Source organism: Periophthalmus magnuspinnatus, chromosome 11 (genome assembly GCF_009829125.3).
Source record: "Periophthalmus magnuspinnatus isolate fPerMag1 chromosome 11, fPerMag1.2.pri, whole genome shotgun sequence".
In the NCBI taxonomy this organism is placed as follows: domain Eukaryota; kingdom Metazoa; phylum Chordata; class Actinopteri; order Gobiiformes; family Gobiidae; genus Periophthalmus; species Periophthalmus magnuspinnatus.
In genome coordinates, this window is record NC_047136.2 from 4,858,101 (window position 1) to 4,876,347 (window position 18,247).

The 18,247-nt window shown below is 41.3% G+C and overlaps 1 protein-coding gene across 1 annotated transcript in view; it reads left to right on the plus strand.

The window, feature by feature from the left end:
* Positions 1–986: 986 nt before the first annotated feature.
* Positions 987–18,247, plus strand: part of csmd2 (CUB and Sushi multiple domains 2) — a 367,948-nt gene continuing 350,687 nt past the window's right edge. Inside the window, exon 1 of the mRNA XM_033975230.2 lies at positions 987–1,843. Within this exon, the coding sequence (XP_033831121.1) occupies positions 1,696–1,843 (148 nt within the window). The 5' untranslated portion in view covers positions 987–1,695. The remainder of the gene's footprint in view (positions 1,844–18,247) is intronic.

The window sequence follows — 18,247 nt, forward strand, 5'->3', positions numbered from 1 at the left end:
ACACATAAACATACAGTACATACATACACATATAAATCTATACATATATTTATATTCATACATTTACACACAGTCTCAATATTGTTCTATTATTAAAATAATCAATAAAAAGCTGCCAGATGGTGTAAAAAAGCTCTTGTTTGTTTCACAGTGAGATTTTATTTTTTTATTTTTTTCCTAGTTCTAAGTATTGCATTATGTCTGAGAGGATTTTGGTGAGTTGTTATTTTATTTTTATTTTGTTTTTTGCTTTTCCAGTTCAATAAAATTAAGCTTGTGGTAACTCAAGACATTCTTTTGTTTGTTATTAAGGCACACATTAACAGTCGGGACTCCAAAAAGTGCAGTAGCTTATGATTTTTTAACAGTATTTTAGATTTAGAATAGTTTTTGTGGCTTAAATCTGCTCTTGGATTGTTGCATCAGTGGCATAAAGTCGTTTCAATATTATCGTTTATCAACTATACATCAAACTTCTTAATATGTTATCGAGAAAGCACATTGCACTGGCACTAAATGTATTTTTGTGTATATTCTGGATCATTTTAGACGTTTAAAATGGCCGCCCAACATAAGCAGCACTGGCCCCGGGGGGTGATGATCTGTTTGTGCAACTCAATAATCCTTCAAAGTGATTGGACTCGAAAGCTAGAATTTGGCACGAACTTTTCTCTTTTTTTTAAGCGACATAGCGAGATCGGAGAGCCCATATCTGTACTCCATCCCCAAATGGAATAAAAACATTGACCCTGCTTGAAATTTTAGCATCTCTCCAACTTATTTTGACCCACTCCAGCACAATTTGGAGATTTCATTTGTACACACTGCCTGAGGATTGTCCGAATCATCTCGTTAGTACCCTTGAGTTTATTTCCAAATGCCCCTTAAGTGTTCTTGACTGGACAGAGAGAAGACAGGGGGAGAGGAGCTGTAGAGCGAGGGCGGGGGGAGCTGCACGTAGAGAGAGGCAGAGAGGCGCGCAGACTGGAGAGCAGGTCTGCAGTCTGAATCTTTAGCGTCGTGCACACCCGAGACGACGCTGTGTGACCACGCTCTGCCAATCCTGGGAATTACATACCAACATACTGCTTATCCCACTTGTGTGCGCGCGTTTCGGTGTCCTGGACTGATGGAGAACTTCTACACGCCTGTGGTTTGATGCGTTTTCTGTCATTTTTCTATCCTCGGATGCGGATACCTTTGGCTTTACCATCACCAGTTACCTTATAGGTGGATTATTCTCGTGGGCTCATGGAGGTAAATTGAGAGGGGGGAAAAAAGAAGGACATACAAGTACAACGGGACAAACTGAACGAATGGGGATCACCCGGTTTTTGGTCTCCGTCTCATCAGAGCGAAGGAGCAGGGATTTTTAGAGCAAACGCAGGACCGCTCCAGTCGCATCTCGCTTCTCTGGCTTCTGCTTTCTCCTTTCTTTTCACCCTCCAAAAGCGGGGAACGCGTGAAACCTTCAGAGACACAAGCCAGCCAGCAGCAGCGGCAGCAGAACACGAAAGAGAAGAAGGAGAAGACGCCGGTCCCCGCACACACACATGACATGGTTCAGTCCAGCTGCGAGAACCGAGTCCTGTTCTCCATGCATTGGGATTTTGCTCAGCGCCTCCAACGAGTGAATCTCCCTTTTCTGACCATCTGATCTGAACTATCGTGCCCGTGAATTTCTAAAAAAAATCAATGAAAACAAGCCGTGCCATGACTAACCAGGACGTAGCCAGAGCGGAATGCGCATACAGAAAAAGAGATGGAATAGGGCTTTTGCACGCGCACCACTGGAGCCGGTTACTGTTCTTTTACATGGGGCTACTAGGCGCCTCGGTAAAGGGTAAGTCCCCATCTGTACCAGCTATACAAATGCACCACTCACTCCCTCCCTCTTTCCTTCCCTCCCTCCCTCCTTCCTTATTTCCCTCCCTCCTCTCCATCCCGGTCTGTGGCTGAATGCGAATCAAGCTCCTCGCATCCTAAAGGCGCATTTTTGAGGAGATGACGCTCTCTCTCTCTGCTCTGCGCCCTCATCCTCGCTGCTGTTGCGTCCGAAGTTATTCCAGAACAGAAGGAGAGAGCGGGATAGTGATGGTTGTGATGGTGGTTCGTGGTTGATGGTGGCTGATGGCTGTGTCCGTGACGTTCTTTTGGTCTGTTGGGTGGGGGGTGTTTGTCGTTTCTCGTGTGTATCCGCGCGTTTTGGGGATGCGTACGCGGGGGATGAGCGGGTCTGCGGGGATTATTCTTCAAGTGGGTGCAAGGGAAACGACGAACGACGCGAGGGGTTGAGGAGTTGAGGCGCTCGGGGGTGGTACGTGTTGTTGTTGCGCGTTGGGAAAAACGCAACTTTTCCACGCGTAAAAAAAAAAAAAAAAAAAACGTCTGTCACGCCACGACACGACGTGATAGAAGTTGCTTTCACGTCGTGATGGTAAATACTTGGGAGTTTAGGGTTAGGGGCAGGTGCAGTGCCGCCATCGACGCGTCTTTTGGTTCGTTATTCGCGTCACGTGGGTTCCAAACGTGCTTTTTCCTTATTAAAACGTTAGCTACAAGTTCCTATTGACTTCTAAAGGACTGGGTTTACTAACAACATCAATTATTCATTCGGTACATACCCCTTATCTATCAGAACTATCTCCTCTGCTACAGCGAGGCTTTAAATATTCATAACCTCGACATGTGATACGACTTTACGCACGACTTTTTTAGTTATAGAAGAAAAAAAGAACAGGTTTGCTTCACTCATACGTCTGATAAAGCCTGTTAAGTGACTTCTCTGCTCTTGTTCTGGTCATAATTACGCACGAAACTCACGCATTGGCACAGGCTGGATAACAGTTTACCCAATTTATCCAAAACCGTGCGTAAAAATAACGACTTTTACCATGAAAACACACATCTCAGCGTAGAAACCCCTGTGTTGTTGTGTTTTTTACCACTATCTGTATCTGTATCTTCCCTCTGCACATCCCAAAACGGGCCCCCTTTTCCTATTTTTAGCCAAAGCTGAGAATACTGCCACAGATACAATAAGAATTTGACAGTGACTCATTGTTGCGCGCTCGCCCACTCCGCTCGGACAGCACCTAAACCCACGACCAAGCATCACCAAAAAAAAAACAAAAAAAAACTGCTAACGTGCGCGCAGCATTGCACAAAAGTCCCTCTTGTCCAACTCCCACCAGCGCACGCAGTCACGTTCCTCCCCCTCGCATCGTTATCCTTTTTTTTTTCAGGTGTGGGTTTATTCCAGGCACTTTGGTCCCATTGATACTACTGCCAACTCTCTCCTGAGTAAATCTCACTTGTGTCGAGTTTTTATTTGCGTCCTGGGAGCTTTTTTTTTCTTTTTTTTTTACTGCTACCGCTTTGGAGCCAGGACTGAACTTACTGCGCGCATTAACGGGACACTGAGAGAATCCAGACTGTGCTCAGTTTGGATCACTCCCTCCTTTTAAACGCGCTCGGGTTACAGTATGTTGCTGAAATATGGAGAGGGTTGGAGCGACTGTGTGTGTGCGCGCGCTCCCCTGTCCCCGCGGTGCAGCTGCAGCCACCACCACCACCACCAGCAGCAGCAGCAGTTGCCCCATCCTCCCATTGAGCGGCACCAAAGCCTCCCACTCAACCACGACAAGCACCAGCCATAAAGTTCCACTCTTTTATTTATTTTAAACTAAACCGGTATCCGTTGTGCGTCGAGTTTCTATTGTGTATTCCTACTGGGGTGTATTATAGCTCCCTGGGGACACATACACGGGGATAGAGCTGCACACACACACACCCCCCCACACACACACACACACACAGAGCAGTGGGCAGTTTCTATGACATCAGCGCTGTCCCTATGGATCCGTGGCTCAATAAGCCGTAATCAGGCTCTATTCATTTAAAATTCCGCAGGGGAGCGAAGCCAAAGGGCACGAGGCGGCGACAACTGCCACACGCTGTGATTGACATGTCTGTGTGTGTGTGTGTGTGTCAGTAGCGGTGGACCCTTTTACTTTTACGCGCCAGATCCCTTCTCCCACACGCGGCCTCTGCTCTCCCCGTGTTGTGCTGATGATGCAACGGCCTGTAACGTTATAAGGACTCGAGGGCCCGATGCCCCCTTCTTTCCTTTTAATCTTTTCTTCTTTATGACATTTGCTCTGACTTTCTCACTCGTAAGACTCCGCATCGGCGAAGGTTGCGGCGATACGCGATTCAAAAGGAACAACCTTGGGGACTCGAAACTTGTACAAATACTCACATGTATCATAACGAGTGAAGGTAAAGGCTGTGGTTATACGTGTAGAGCGACCGTGCTGTGTTTTTATTCACATCTAAGTCAAATCGGAATCCGAGCTTTATGCGCGGATCACAAAAGAAGCCGTGGTTTGACTTTTCAGCACCAAGGACAGAGGCAGATGCGTCTGAATGTGCCCGAGTCCTTTTCAGCACCATGGATAGCTCCACCTGCTGCAAGAAAATGTCATGTTTTTCCCTTTGTTTTGATTGTATTCTTAAATATTTCACTACAGGGTCATTTGGGAATACTTCAAACACGAGCGTATTACTGTCAGATCCTCTCAGACTGAAAATCCACCTCTTCTCCCTGGCATTTAATACGAACTCAACAGGATATCTTGCTGTTTTATTGCTCTTTTCCGATGTATCTGTGTGCTGTCTGTCTGTATATTAGTTTTTTGTTGACTTTTTATGTGAAGCGCTTTAGTTTTTTTAAATAAACTTCGTCTGAAAAGCTTGTATCTTCGAGCTGCAGCGTTTAGTATCAGGGGTGTCAAGCTCAATTTCACCTTGGGCCACATCAGCAAAATGCCCTCAAATTTGTATAGATGTAAAAAAATATGACTGTGTAACTGCGTATCTCCTGATGAACTGACATTTTAAGACAGTCATTAATTTACCTTGTCGCGGCCACATAAAATGACATGGTGGGCTACATTTGGCCCCGGGGCCTTGAGTTTGACACATGTGGTTTAGTTGTATTTGACTTGTTTTGTGCAGTGTTGGTGATTATGTTGTTAGAAACTGTAATTTCTATATGTGTAGAGCAGTTTGACAAAATCAGTTAAAACCACAGTGTCGGTCCGCGGGGTTTGGAATCGTGAAAAACTAGCGTCGTTTCCATAGCGACTAACAATTCAAAACAAAACATCCCAGGTTTTGGATGATGAAAAGTCAAGCGGGACGACTGAGGTTCTCCGCTTCAAGTTAAAACAAATAGCGTAGGACAAAATATGTTACAGTGAAAAACAGTTTTGAAGCAGCGGTTAAAGAAAAAGAACTTTTAGGGAAATGGAAACATGGAAGTCTGTCAAAGAATTTAGATGGATACGGCTGAATTTTCCAATAAAATATGTCTTAAAATGTGACGTTTGCTGGAGATGATTCCAGGCAAAAGATAGAAATACGTCGATAAACGATAATATTGAAACTATTAAAATTATTGAACTATTGAAACTCCTTCATTTTCACGATCAAGATAATCCCAGTAGGGCATTTTTAAACAAACAGTACCATTTTATTTTATTTTATGTTATGTTAGTTTATTTCTTTTATTTCTTTTTTTTATTTTTTTTTTGTATTATTTTATTTATTTTATTTTATTTATTTTATTTTATTTATTTTTGTATTATTTTATTTATTCTATTTATTTATTTACAATGAGCTAATGTTTTATTATTGAGCAGATAAAATGAATGAATGAGTGAGTGTTTAGTTATGAAGTTATATAGTTTTGACATTCAGTTTCAGGGTTGAGTCTCTATTCTTATTTATTTATTTCCTCTCTTCCTTTCTCTTTCTTTCCCCTTTCCCCCTTCTTTTTTTTATAGTATCATTTAAAGACATGAGCCGCAACATATTAAGAGCAAAATGAAGCAATACTTAACCACAGAAGTGACATTTTTAACCCTCAGCAGCTCAAATCGTATCATATCACAACAAAAACAACAAAAATCTAACTGTTCTTGCAAATAAACTGAACACATGATGAAACTGAGACCCAAAACATATGTATCCAGGTCTCATTTATCGAGCCATAAGTTGATATAGTACTTATTTTATTTTTTTTATTTATTTATTTTATTTATTTTATTTATTTTATTTATTTTATTTATTTTATTTATTTTATTTATTTTATTTATTTATTTATTTATTTATTTATTTATTTATTTATTCATTCATTCATTCATTCATTCTCCTGACAGGTCTGTATGTGTGAATATTCATTCTTCTGGAGCTAAAGACTCAGATAAAACTCTGTCCTGGATTTGACTTGTCTTTTTCAGTCAGATATAAAGTTTTAACAGACTAATTAGATGAGATTTGTTCTTATTTTCTCACGGCCAAATATTTAATTCAGTTTTCACCGAAACAAAAAAATGAAACATTTTAGTTCACGATAAATGTAAAATTTAATCAATTATTTTGCTTTGAGAAAACAGAAATGGAATTTTACAGAAATGAAAATGATTCTTAGAAAATGGTAAAATGTTGAAGTTACTTTTCAGGTAGTGAGTCCACAGGGGTTACTTAAGTAGAAGTACAGATACAGAGGTCAAAAGTTAGTCAAGTAAAAGTAAAAGTACTCTTCTTTGTCACTTAAGTAGAAGTACAGATACAGAGCCAAAATGTTACTCAAGTAAAAGTAAACATACTCAATGTTGTTACTCAAGTAAAACACAGATACAGAGGTAAAACATTACTCAAGTAAAAGTACTCTTCTTTGTTACTTAAATAAAAGTACAGATACAGAGGTAAAACATTACTCAAGTGAAAGTAAAAGTACTCATCTTTGTCACTTAAGTAAAAGTACAGATACAGAGGTAAAACGTTACTCAAGTTTTTTTTTAAAGTACTCATCTTTGTTACTTAAATAAAAGTACAGATACAGAGGTAAAATGTTACTCAAGTAAAAGTACTCTTCTTTGTTACTTAAATAGAAGTACAGATACAGAGGTAAAACGTTGTCACATGAAAAAATCTACTTAAGTAAAAATATTTAAGTACCTGTTTAAAAATGTACTTTAAGAGGAAAAGGTAAAAGTATTTCACACAAGTCAAGTGTTGTTAAAGTATAAATGAAGTGAAATAGATTTTTTTTTTAAATGACACACATTTTGTTTAACAGTAACAAAAAAAAATAAATAAATAAATAAATACTCCCTCAAATCATAGAGAAAGTACTTTTTACTTTTCAGTCCTGTTCAAAAATGTAGTGGAGTAGAAAGTACAGATACTGCTCTCAAATGTAGTGAAGTAAAAGTAAAAAGTATCCACTGTAAAATGTGCTTACGTAAAGTCCAGATACCTAAAAATTCGACAACACAATACTTTACTACTTGTACTTAGACTTGTCCGGCGATGACATCTCCATGGAGACAATCAGGCGAAAGTGACACAATCCATCTTTAACCATCACACCTGGAATAACTTTAATCTGGTCTTGTTTTTACTTCAGTTTGTGGAGCTGTGTCGATTCTCGTCCCTCTCCGTCCATGTTCTGATGTGGCTTTGTCCCTGGGCTCGTTGTGACACACAGACGAGCGTTAAAACGGTGGTGTCGCAGCGTAGACGTTGCCGTGTGGTCTCCGTGTAGCGTTTTCGCAGCTAAGCGCAGATACGAGGATGAAAGATCACACGTGTCTGTCCGGACGTGACTGCTGTGGAGAGTAGGACCAGACGGTTGTTGGGTGGAGGCGCTGATAAGGCCTCACAGCTGTGTCGTAATCTGGGCCCTGTGTTCGGGTCGACTTGAGAGCGCTGGCTGATTTCCCTCCTCCATGTTAAACGCTCCATTTGGACGGCTCATTTTCTTATCGAGCATCACACAGACGTGGATTTGGAAAACTAACAGCATGTAAGAGAGCTGGTGGGCACGAGATGGGTGTCTGGGATTTCGAAAACTTGCCACCCTCAGTCGCTCGAGATTGAATTAGCGACAAGAAGGTCATTAGCGAGTTTCGAAAGAGGATGAGGAGATAGTGAGCCAAGTCAGACAGTGTGACGTCTATCCTATAACGCAGCAAAAGTCGAGGAGAAAGAAGCATTAGTCAAGCTATGGCATCCTGGAATGTTCCGTAGTGCGACGTTGCACATCTCAATGGAGACCAGGCAACCAGGCTGAGGTACAAGCCATATCTGTGGAGAGGCAAGATGACCCAGTGTGTTTTTCAAGGGATTTTAGGCATAAAACAAGTGAAATTACATAGATGAATAACACAGGGATAAGTTTAATGCTGCGCTGTGGCACATTTGAGGTTAAGACTATGCAGTGAGACATAAAAATGAAGTCTCCATGGAAAAAAAAGCAGGTATTGGACAGAAAAGTTGCCCAATGGGTGAAATCTGTGCCTTTTTCTATCTATTCTATGATACTTATATTTGAACGATTACTTGTCCTATTTGAGGATTTTTACTCTGGTGTTTGGACACTTTTAGCTTTTATTTTGTGTCAATAGACTTTGCCTGAACAAATAATGGCTATAATCTTGTAAAGTTAATTGTATAATTGTACTATTTATTGTATGATTTTTTTATTTTTTTTTTTATTTATAATCCTTTTGTTTGTTAGGGATGACTAGGGATGACTGTATTATTTTTATTTTATTTTTTTATTTATGTATTTATTTTATTAATTTTTATGTACTTATTTGCTTATATATTTATTTATTTATTTTTAATATTTATTTATTTATTTTTAATATTTATTTATTTATTTTTATTATTACTATATGTATATTTTTATCCTTATTGTGTATTTTTATTTTTTTTTTTTCTTCTTTGTATATGTCCATCAAAAGGGGATCTCGGGGAAAACAGGTGGGAGGTGCGAGGTTTAAAAAGGAGAAAAATGTAATCAAATTGTAACTTGTATAACTGCAGATGATAAAAAAAATTTAAAAAGTAGATCACAAAAAACGTAATTGTATAAGAAATCAATTTTCCCTTCGTCCTCCTCCCTCCATTCTAAAACAAATCACAACCACATCATTAGCTCTTCACACTTACCGAGCTGACTTGCACAAGCATTGGTCAGATCCCATTTCTCTGTCCGTTTGCGTTTACCCTTGGGTCCCCCCCCCCCCCCGGCCCACCCGCCCCTCGCTCCCCGGCCCACCCGCCCCTCGCTCCCCGGCCCTCCCTCTGAGCCTCGTCCTCCTCCTCGCGCTGATTCACACTGTCATGTGTTTCTCGATGGCCACGGCTCTGTCACTGGGCTTTGTCACACTCATCACACCCAGTCACACCGAATCCATGTGCAAACAGCAAACGATCGCCGTGCTCCCGTCGCTTCCACGTTGTTTTTCTGCGTCTTTAAAGGTCCTGTATGACGCAAAACTGACTCTTATGTGCTTTTTGACACGTTATAATGATGTTACGTCCTCGAAAACGGACCTGGAGTTGTGTTTTGTTTCATTCACACATGTCTGAGTAACAATTGATTATTAGTTTGTAACATCTCCAAAGCTCAAAATGCTCTGTTCCACCTTGTGATGTCATCAAGTGGTAGTTCTCAAGCTAACATCAAACCTTTTACCTTTTGTTCAGTCGAAATTGGCAATTCCAGGGCTTGAAATCAAATCAAAACCAAATGATTCTAGTGAACGTGTATGGAGTCTAAAAACACTTCCCGTATTACCACATGATGACATCACAAGGTGGAGCGCAGTGTTTTCTGTTTGAGAGAAGAGCTAAAGTCTAAATATGCGGGGTTCGTGTGTTAAACGTGTGCGAAGGAAACACAAAACAACAAAATTCCAGGTGTGTTTGTGATGAGGAAACATTATAATGACATAGATCAGAAAATAGTATAACGAGGATCATTTAAACATCAACGTAACAAAATAAACAAGTCATATTTTCATTATGACTGTTTAGATCAGCTCCGGTTCTTGTTTACAGTACGGTTGCTAAGTAACAGTTACGGAATTACCTCTACGTAACATCAGCGGCGATGTCCGTTCAATTTATACCGAAGTAAAATGTTAGAAAAGTCGTCAAACCTTCAGTTGGATCGCCTCTTCCTTGTGATATTTTCCTATATTCACTCCGTCTTCCTCAATTCCCACAACTCCCGATAAAATAAAACAGCCTGTGGTGCGCTCTTGTGCCTGACCTGCCCACACTCTTCCGCACGTTGGTCCAAAACTCTCCGATTTGAAGGTTACGCTGAGGTGACATTTTCTTAGAGATTCGCGCAAAAGTCGCGTCTCACTGTGACATGTGGCCTGATTCAATCCAAACTTATCACGACGATTCTGTTCAACCTAAAAACATTAATCTGAAGCTGTAGTTTTTAATAATTCCTTTGTCAGAAATTGGGCTATTTTGGGAGTTTGCTTTGAAGCTATTCCGGCGGATTTACGACGCTGTTATTCCGATTTGACGCCAGTAAATGGTCAGTCGAACTTTATGTGGCCAAAAGACGAAATGAATATTGTTTTTGTGATATTGAAACTCTGAAACCAAACATAGCAATTTCACTCGAGAGAAAATGGACTGTTTCAGAACCGTAACCTCAGTGATTTAGTTGGTAGAGTGCATGCCCATTAACCCAAAGGTCGGTGGTTCGATTCTACTCCTAGCTCCTGATTAACGATGTTGGTAAAATGGTAAATAGTCACTTTTATGCAGCGCTTTTCCATCTTCAAAATCGCTTTACATGAAGGAACCAATCACACATCCATACACCGGTGTACGCAGACACTGGGGCCGAAGTGGGTTAAGTGTCTTGCCCAAGGACACAACGACAGCGTTAATCTTTGAGAGCTGGAATCGTACCAATCAACCAATGAAGTTTACGTAGAAAATGTGAATCGAAACGCCAACCTTTGAATCCGTGGATCTGACACTCTACCAACTGTGACGCGCTGAGCTACTGTTGTAGTTTGGAGGTTTTTGGTTGTTCTGCTGTTGTGTCCTTGGGCAAGACACTTAACCCGCCACGTGAATGGTTGATGGCTTCCTTTCTGTACGTGCTTTTTGTTAGAGATACAGTTGTCCCTCGCTATATCGCGGCTCACCTTTCAGAATGCTCTCAGCTCTCCAAATTTACACAAACGTTGGATCGCAGTGTGACTCTGAAGTGCTGTACGTTTGCGATTTGTTTTCTCCTCCGACAAAACCCACAATGTCGATGAAACGTTCCGCACCGACAAAGGCGCCTACGAAGGTTTGAACTTTGAGAGAGTTTAAACGAGAGAGAAATGTGAGAAAATGTTAACGCCTGTGTGAGAAAAGTGTATAAAGTGTGTGGTGAGGGGTTTTACAGACAAAAACATGTAGAATAATTGTAAAAAACTAAAGCTAGAACATAACCTCTGCGATAAACGAGGGACAATTGTATATCTATATAAATGTGACTATGTTCCTTTCTAGATCAGCTACATCCGTTTTGTTCCTAACCTTTTAAAACCCTTTCGCTGCTCCTACTTTACTATTAACTTTTAAAAAATAATTTCATGTAACGTTGAATTTTTTATGTCTTTTTAGTACAAAAACCGCCTCACAGCTCCAGAGTAGAAACAGAACAGTTGAAATCGTCGGAACATTCCCGCCTACGTTTTAATTCCCAGTAGAGAAAATGTTGTTTTTTTTGGTTGTTTCTGGCTTCGTCCTTGTATCATCCCGACTATAAGGCCACGTTCTACCAGGATATACTACTACCTGGATAAAAAAAACACGATGAGTAATCTCTCAAATGAACGGTCAGATGGATGCAGATAGCCTGGTTATCTCTTACAGACAAAGTCCACTCTGAGGACTCTTGCCTGCTGATTTACACAGTCGCTATCAGATCTCGTTGATGCCAAAGATGGGAGATTAGATCAGGGCTGGCGCTGTCTCTGCCTTGTCCTTGTCTTTTTGCCTTCACTCTACCTCCTTCCCCCCTGATCCAGCCTATGGGAAATCTGTCAGTCCTGTACGACGCGTCAGGGGAAATTATAGTCAAGTTTGAAATGCGGCAAACTCCACGGAACAGCCCCGCCAAGTGAAATGATTATCCGTTATTGGTTTTAGTCAAGGTTGCGACGAGGCGGGGCGCGGTAGGTCAAACGTGGGCGCGTTTAAAAATTCAGATCAGTCAATAGACGATAGTGGCTCAGTGAGTGGAGTCCCGCTCTCGACATAAACGTCATTGGTTGAGCGAACAGGTTGGCGGTGCGATTCCAGCTCCCACAGATGAATGGTGTTGTTGTTGTTGTTGTTGTGTTCTTGGGCAAGGCACTTAACCCGCCTCACCCTTAGCTGTCTGTGTGTGTGAATGGGTGAGTGGTTCCTTAACGTAAAGCACTTTGAGTGACTTGACTGTGGAAAAGCGCTATACAGTTGTCCCTCGCTATATCGCGGTTCACCTTTCGTGGTTTTGCTGTTTCGTACATTTTTTTTTGCGCAATTTTTACACCGTCTGATCGTGCATTGTGTTCTGCGTCCTGATTGGCTGTTGGACTGTAGACCATTGTCCATCAGTCTCCTCCGTGCCGTGTCTCCTGTCCAGTACAGAACCTGTTCAGACAAATTTACATAAACGTTGGATCTCAGTGTGACTCTGAAGTGCTGTACGTTTGCAATTTGTTTTCTCCTCCGACAAAACCCACAATGTCGATGAAACGTTCTGCACCGACAAAGACGCCGACGAAGGTTTGAACTTTGAGAGAGTTTAAACGAGAGAGAAATGTGAGAAAATGTTAACGCCTGTGTGAGAAAAGTGTATAAAGTGTGTGGTGAGGGGTTTTACAGCCTTAAAACATATAGAATAACTGTAAAAAATAAGGCTGATACTTCACAGATTTCACCTGTTGCGGGTTATTTTTAGAACGTGACCCCTAAGATAAACGAGGGACCACTGTATAAAAATGTGACTATTTTACCAATAGACTTATGAAACATTATATTTTTGCAGATTTTTATTTATTTGCGTATTTATTTATAATTTGTTTTGGAGAATAACTTTCACTGACCTTTTTATGAAACCATTACTTACTTGTTTAAAAAAAAAAACAGCTGTTATGACGCTCATCTATTCAAAAGTAAACTAAAGTGAAATAAAATACTCCTACCTCACTCTAACGATTAACTACATGCGCTATATACATTTTCTGCTTTTTATTATGTATCGTCTGGCTTGGAATGTTTCACAGTATGGCATTACACCTATCGATCGCGGATGTATTCAAGTACGGGGTGTTTTTACTGCTCAAAAACACCTTGAAAGACATGCGTTTGTACTGTGAGTGTGTGTGTGCTGCCTCTCCACAGATCTGACCTCTTACTTGACCTGGCTTGACGTACTCGTCTCCTGAGTTTAAATCGATACCAGTGTCGTCCACTAGAAAAGTTACATCGTGGACGTTTAACGATATGACTGAAAATGGCTCCAAAAGTAATGAAAGTGATAGAAATGCATTGTTAGACGGCAAAATCTAAAAGTAAAAACTGTCCGCGGGATAAAAAGTTCTGAAGAAGCAGCTGGGACGTCTTCACTCCTGCAACTTTTTGTCCAGTTGACGGATTTTACTTTTGGGTTTTACTATGGATCAGACCTGGACGACTGACGGATTAAACAGACATTTCTACTGGACAATGAAACTGGGATGTGCCGTGCTCAGACCTCTACAGACTCCTCCCCTTCCTCCCTATCGCCCGCCTTTTACAGGGGGATAGGCCAAATCAAAGGAAAAAACCTACAATTCCTCCTTTTTTTCACTCTCACATCCAGCTAATCCTATTTATTTTCACTTGAACGCCTCTGAAGGGCTTAAAATTGAGTGTGTGGAGCAGAACTTTCATTTCGCGATCCATGCATGTCCGTGTTACAGTGTTTTCCAGCCCGCGCCACTTAGCGACCGTGTCTTTGCAAACCCATAAATGCATCGTAATGTAACTTTTTAGGCCAAAACATGTGATTTACTCAAACGTCCAGGACTGAAATATGAATCCTGAAGTAGCGCGCGGGCCCCATCTGGTGTGTGTTTGAAGAGCCATGTCGACACGCGAGATTTCCAAGGGGACAGCGGGGTTGAAAGGTGAAAGGTTAAAGCGCACGGTAAGCGAGGGTTAGCGTCTGCTTCTAATTCTGGAGTTATCGATGGAGGGATGGTTCTCTCGGGATAGTCGTGACCTGGTCTTTGCGTTTGATGCATGTTGGTCGCAAAAAGAGACAGAAAAGACGAGCGTATTTGTAGTTTGCTCTGTCGGTTTCCATGGTACAGACATTGGATTAATTGTTCTATTAACGTTTATTTACGAGACGTTTCAAGAAGTTAAAGAACGTGGGTCAGATATCAGCTATCGTATTCCATTTTGGTTTATAAATTGTTGTAATAAGATGATTTACAAGCTAATTATATCAATCATGACACTGAAGTTGTATTTTTTTCGAAGTTGTTTTGTAGCTACTTTGAATTGTAGATAACAGCTACAAAACACATTTAGATCATTTCTTACCATACACTGTTTATGTTAAAAGGAAATTAAGGCAAGGCAAGTTTATTTGTACAGCACAATTTGTACAAAAGGTAGTTCAGAGAGCTTTACAGAATAAGAAAGACATTAAAATCACAATACAACAAAGCAAAACATAAATAATCACAAATAATCGTCATAAAATTAGCAGTAAAGGAGAAAAGTGAACAATAAAAAACTTTCAGTCAAGTTGAACAGCTAAAAAGAACTGTTTTGGTTTAGTCCTGGTTTAGTCCTGGTTTAGTTCTGATTGAGTCCTGGTTTAGTCCTGGTTTAGTTCTGGTTTAGCCCTGATTTAGCCCTGGTTTTGTCCCGGTTTAGTCCTGGTTTAGCCCCGGTTTAGTCCCGGTTTAGTCCTGCTTTAGTCTCGGTTTAGTCCCAGTTTAGTCCTGCTTTAGTCTCGGTTTAGTCCCAGTTTAGTCCTGCTTTAGTCTCGGTTTAGTCCCAGTTTAGTCCTGCTTTAGCCCTGGTTTAGTCCCAGTTTAGTCCCGGTTTAGTCCTGGTTTATTCCCGGTTTAGTCCTGCTTTAGTCCCGGTTTAGTCCTGTTTGAGACCTGGTTTAGTCTTGGTTTAGTCCTGGTTTAGTCCCGGTTTAGTCCCGGTTTAGCCCCGGTTTAGTCCCGGTTTAGTCCTGGTTTAGTCCTGATTTAGTCCCAGTTTAGTCCTAGTTTAGTCCTGGTTTAGTCCTGGTTTAGTCCTGGTCTAGTCCTGGTTCATGTGACACTATCATGTTAAAGATGTACTTTGGTGCTAGACCTGATTGACTTCTGGTGTCAGCCAACGCTTAAAGGCAAAGTCTCGACATCGATATCGGAACAGAAAAAGCTAAATCGGTGTAATAATTTGTGGTGAATCCATCAACCATTACAAAACATGTGATCATTTGTGAAAACAGTGAGGTTAAAATGCACAACAAAAACACGTCAATCACTCTGTGGTAAATTCTGATTGACCAAACGGAGATTTGCAAGTATTTAAACTTCGATCAGCTGAGATTCAGAAATTTACAACCAAAAAATGATCAAATTGGCAGGACCATGTCTCTCGTCTGGCCTGTGAACACCTTGGGGTCCCACCGGAGGAGCTGGAGGACATGTCTGGGGTGAGGGAAGTCTGGGAGTCCCTGCTTAGACTGGAGCCCACGCGACCCGACCCCGGATAAGACGAAGAAAATGGACGGATGGATCATTTTAATTGAAACATCTACAGCCAATCCTGTGTCAGTAGGCGACAGTGGCTCAGTTGGTAGAGCATTTGCCCATTACTCTGGAGGTTGGAGGTTCAAATTCTGCTTGATTGGCTGGTCAGGTACACCGATCCACAGGTTGGCGGTGCGATTCTAGTAATAAATAACGCTGTACAAACATGAACCGTTCACCGTTTGGAGCTTCGTGACGATGATTAAACTCCCGCATTGTTTATGTTCGAGAAATGAACGTCAAACGCCATTTCATTTTAAAAATAAAAAACAGAACAGATCTATTATTACCGTCATTTCGCCTGGCCCCAAACGCTCCTGTCCAAATGCAAATATATTTTTCATACCGCAAACATAGCATAAAAGCCGGTCGAATAATGAGAGAAAACTCGTCCAGATCCCGGCTGTCACTCGGGCGACGCCGACTGAAAATTAGGTGGTAATTGTATTTCACTGTTTCGCACATTAGTGTCACACATATTTGCGCTTTTCCTCATGAGCGCCACTGGAGACTGAAGAAAACTGAAATCACGCCAGGCGAACCGTGTACCCACATTCACCCGGAATAAAATAACTCACTATATATAACGTCTAGATTTCTGTACGATCCACGACAAAAGCGGCTAATGAACCTCTACTCCACGTCCATGTTGCTGTGTCTTCTTTTCCTCTTCATTACGAGGTGAACAAACAGAAATATACGCACTTGTCCAAGGGCGTGCGCCGTTTTGTGGTGGGAGGCACGTTTTTACCGACGCCTCCGCAACCGCAGGGTCTTTCTGAAAGGGAAGAATATCAAGTGCGCTCTGCTTTTGACTCTGAATAGGCCTCTTCTATTGATCAGCCGGATGCTTGCAGAGGAGTGGGTTGCCGAGGAGAAACCAACACACCGCCCACTGGAGTTTTCAGATATATTGTTAAAAAGCGAAGGAATCAATGCGCAAAGGATGAGTAAGGAGAAACAGACAATTGTTATCTGCTTAAAAAAAAAAAAAAAAAAAAAAAATCAAACTGGATTAAGTTTGATTTATGGTATTGATACGACGCCCGGTGAGCGACGGTATGTGAAACTGTGCAGCCGGACGGAACTGATCCAGGACCCAGTGTTGTATTTAAAAGTGCACTGTGGAACTTTTCACCTGCTCGTTTCCGTAGAGATTGGCAGATGGAGTGTTGCTTGGTTTGGATTATTCTCCAGTAAAACACATCTGTGGAGTCTTGAATAATTAAGGGAGTTTTGTTTTTTGCTTTTTTTTTTTTTTTGGAGCATTCTGGGGAAAATTATAATATCTCAGAGGAAACGAACTCTTCAAAGATGTCTCAATAGAAAAAGTTACATAGTGTACCTTTAAGTAAGTGCTGGTACTGATTAGGGATACGCCGATTATGCTTTTTCTGTTTCGATATCAATGTTCATACTTGGTTCAAATGTTTTTTGTAACTGTTATTTATCATTTAAACAGAACTGCTTTGGAAAAATAACGTTTTAGGCCAAAATCAGTTGAACCAATATCTTGGAAGGCGATATCCGATCCACCAAACGTTTCTATTCGACACCAGTATTGTATCGGTATCGTATGCAGTTTGGAAATGGCTCAAATCCTCTCAGTATCTTAGAAAAACGTGACTTTGTTGAGGCTGGTTTATGGTCTGATCAGCTCTGTACAGCCGAGAGAGAACATCCTGACGCAAACCTGAACCAAACGAGCTTCTGTAGAGATAACCAGGCTCCAAGTGCATCGTGGGAATCCAAACGACTTCATTTGCATTTGTTTATTTACTCGCACAATACACGTTCACATAGGTCCATATGCAGATACTGTATCTCTGTGACAAACTCTAGTCGCTCTGAGCTGTTTTTGATCAGTTTTTCTTTGTGGATCAACCAATCGCAGCCTTCGCATTCACCGAAAATTCAACACGTTGCAAGTTTTTTGTCCAAGTTGCACGTACACAACGCGTACGCGACACACAGAGCACAGCGAGATTTCTGATTTGCTGCGTGTCAGGGAGCTGCGTGGAACATCGTGTTGACCCGACACTGGACTATAAATCAGCCTTTACATTTACACATGTTAGAATTTACCAGTTAAAAGCTCGTTTTCTCAGACCACATGCATGTCATTTTCGATTGTGTGAGGTATAATACTCCCTACAATGGATGAATAACCAGTAGAGTAGACTGGAATGGACAATATCACAGTGTGTTGATGCCTCCAGGTCCTTTATCGACGGTAAATAAACTCCTCCTGCGTTAGAACTCCAGCCTCTTTTCCCAACTCTTACCTTTAAGTTTGTGAGAAATGCAGCAGAAACGAATAAACAGAATCATAACGACATAAGCGCCGCTATTACGAACCATTATGCCTTTTTAATTAACTCGGCTAATTGATGAATCGGAAATCAAGCTCGCACCTATGATCTTGAGATTAATAAGCCACTCTCCTCATTATCTTCTCTTGAGTAAACAAAAGCCGCTCGTTAATGCAGACGGCTCTTATGTTCAGACGCTCTTTGATTGGCGGCTTTTTGATGCCGACAGTATAGACCCCGCCCCCCCCCCCC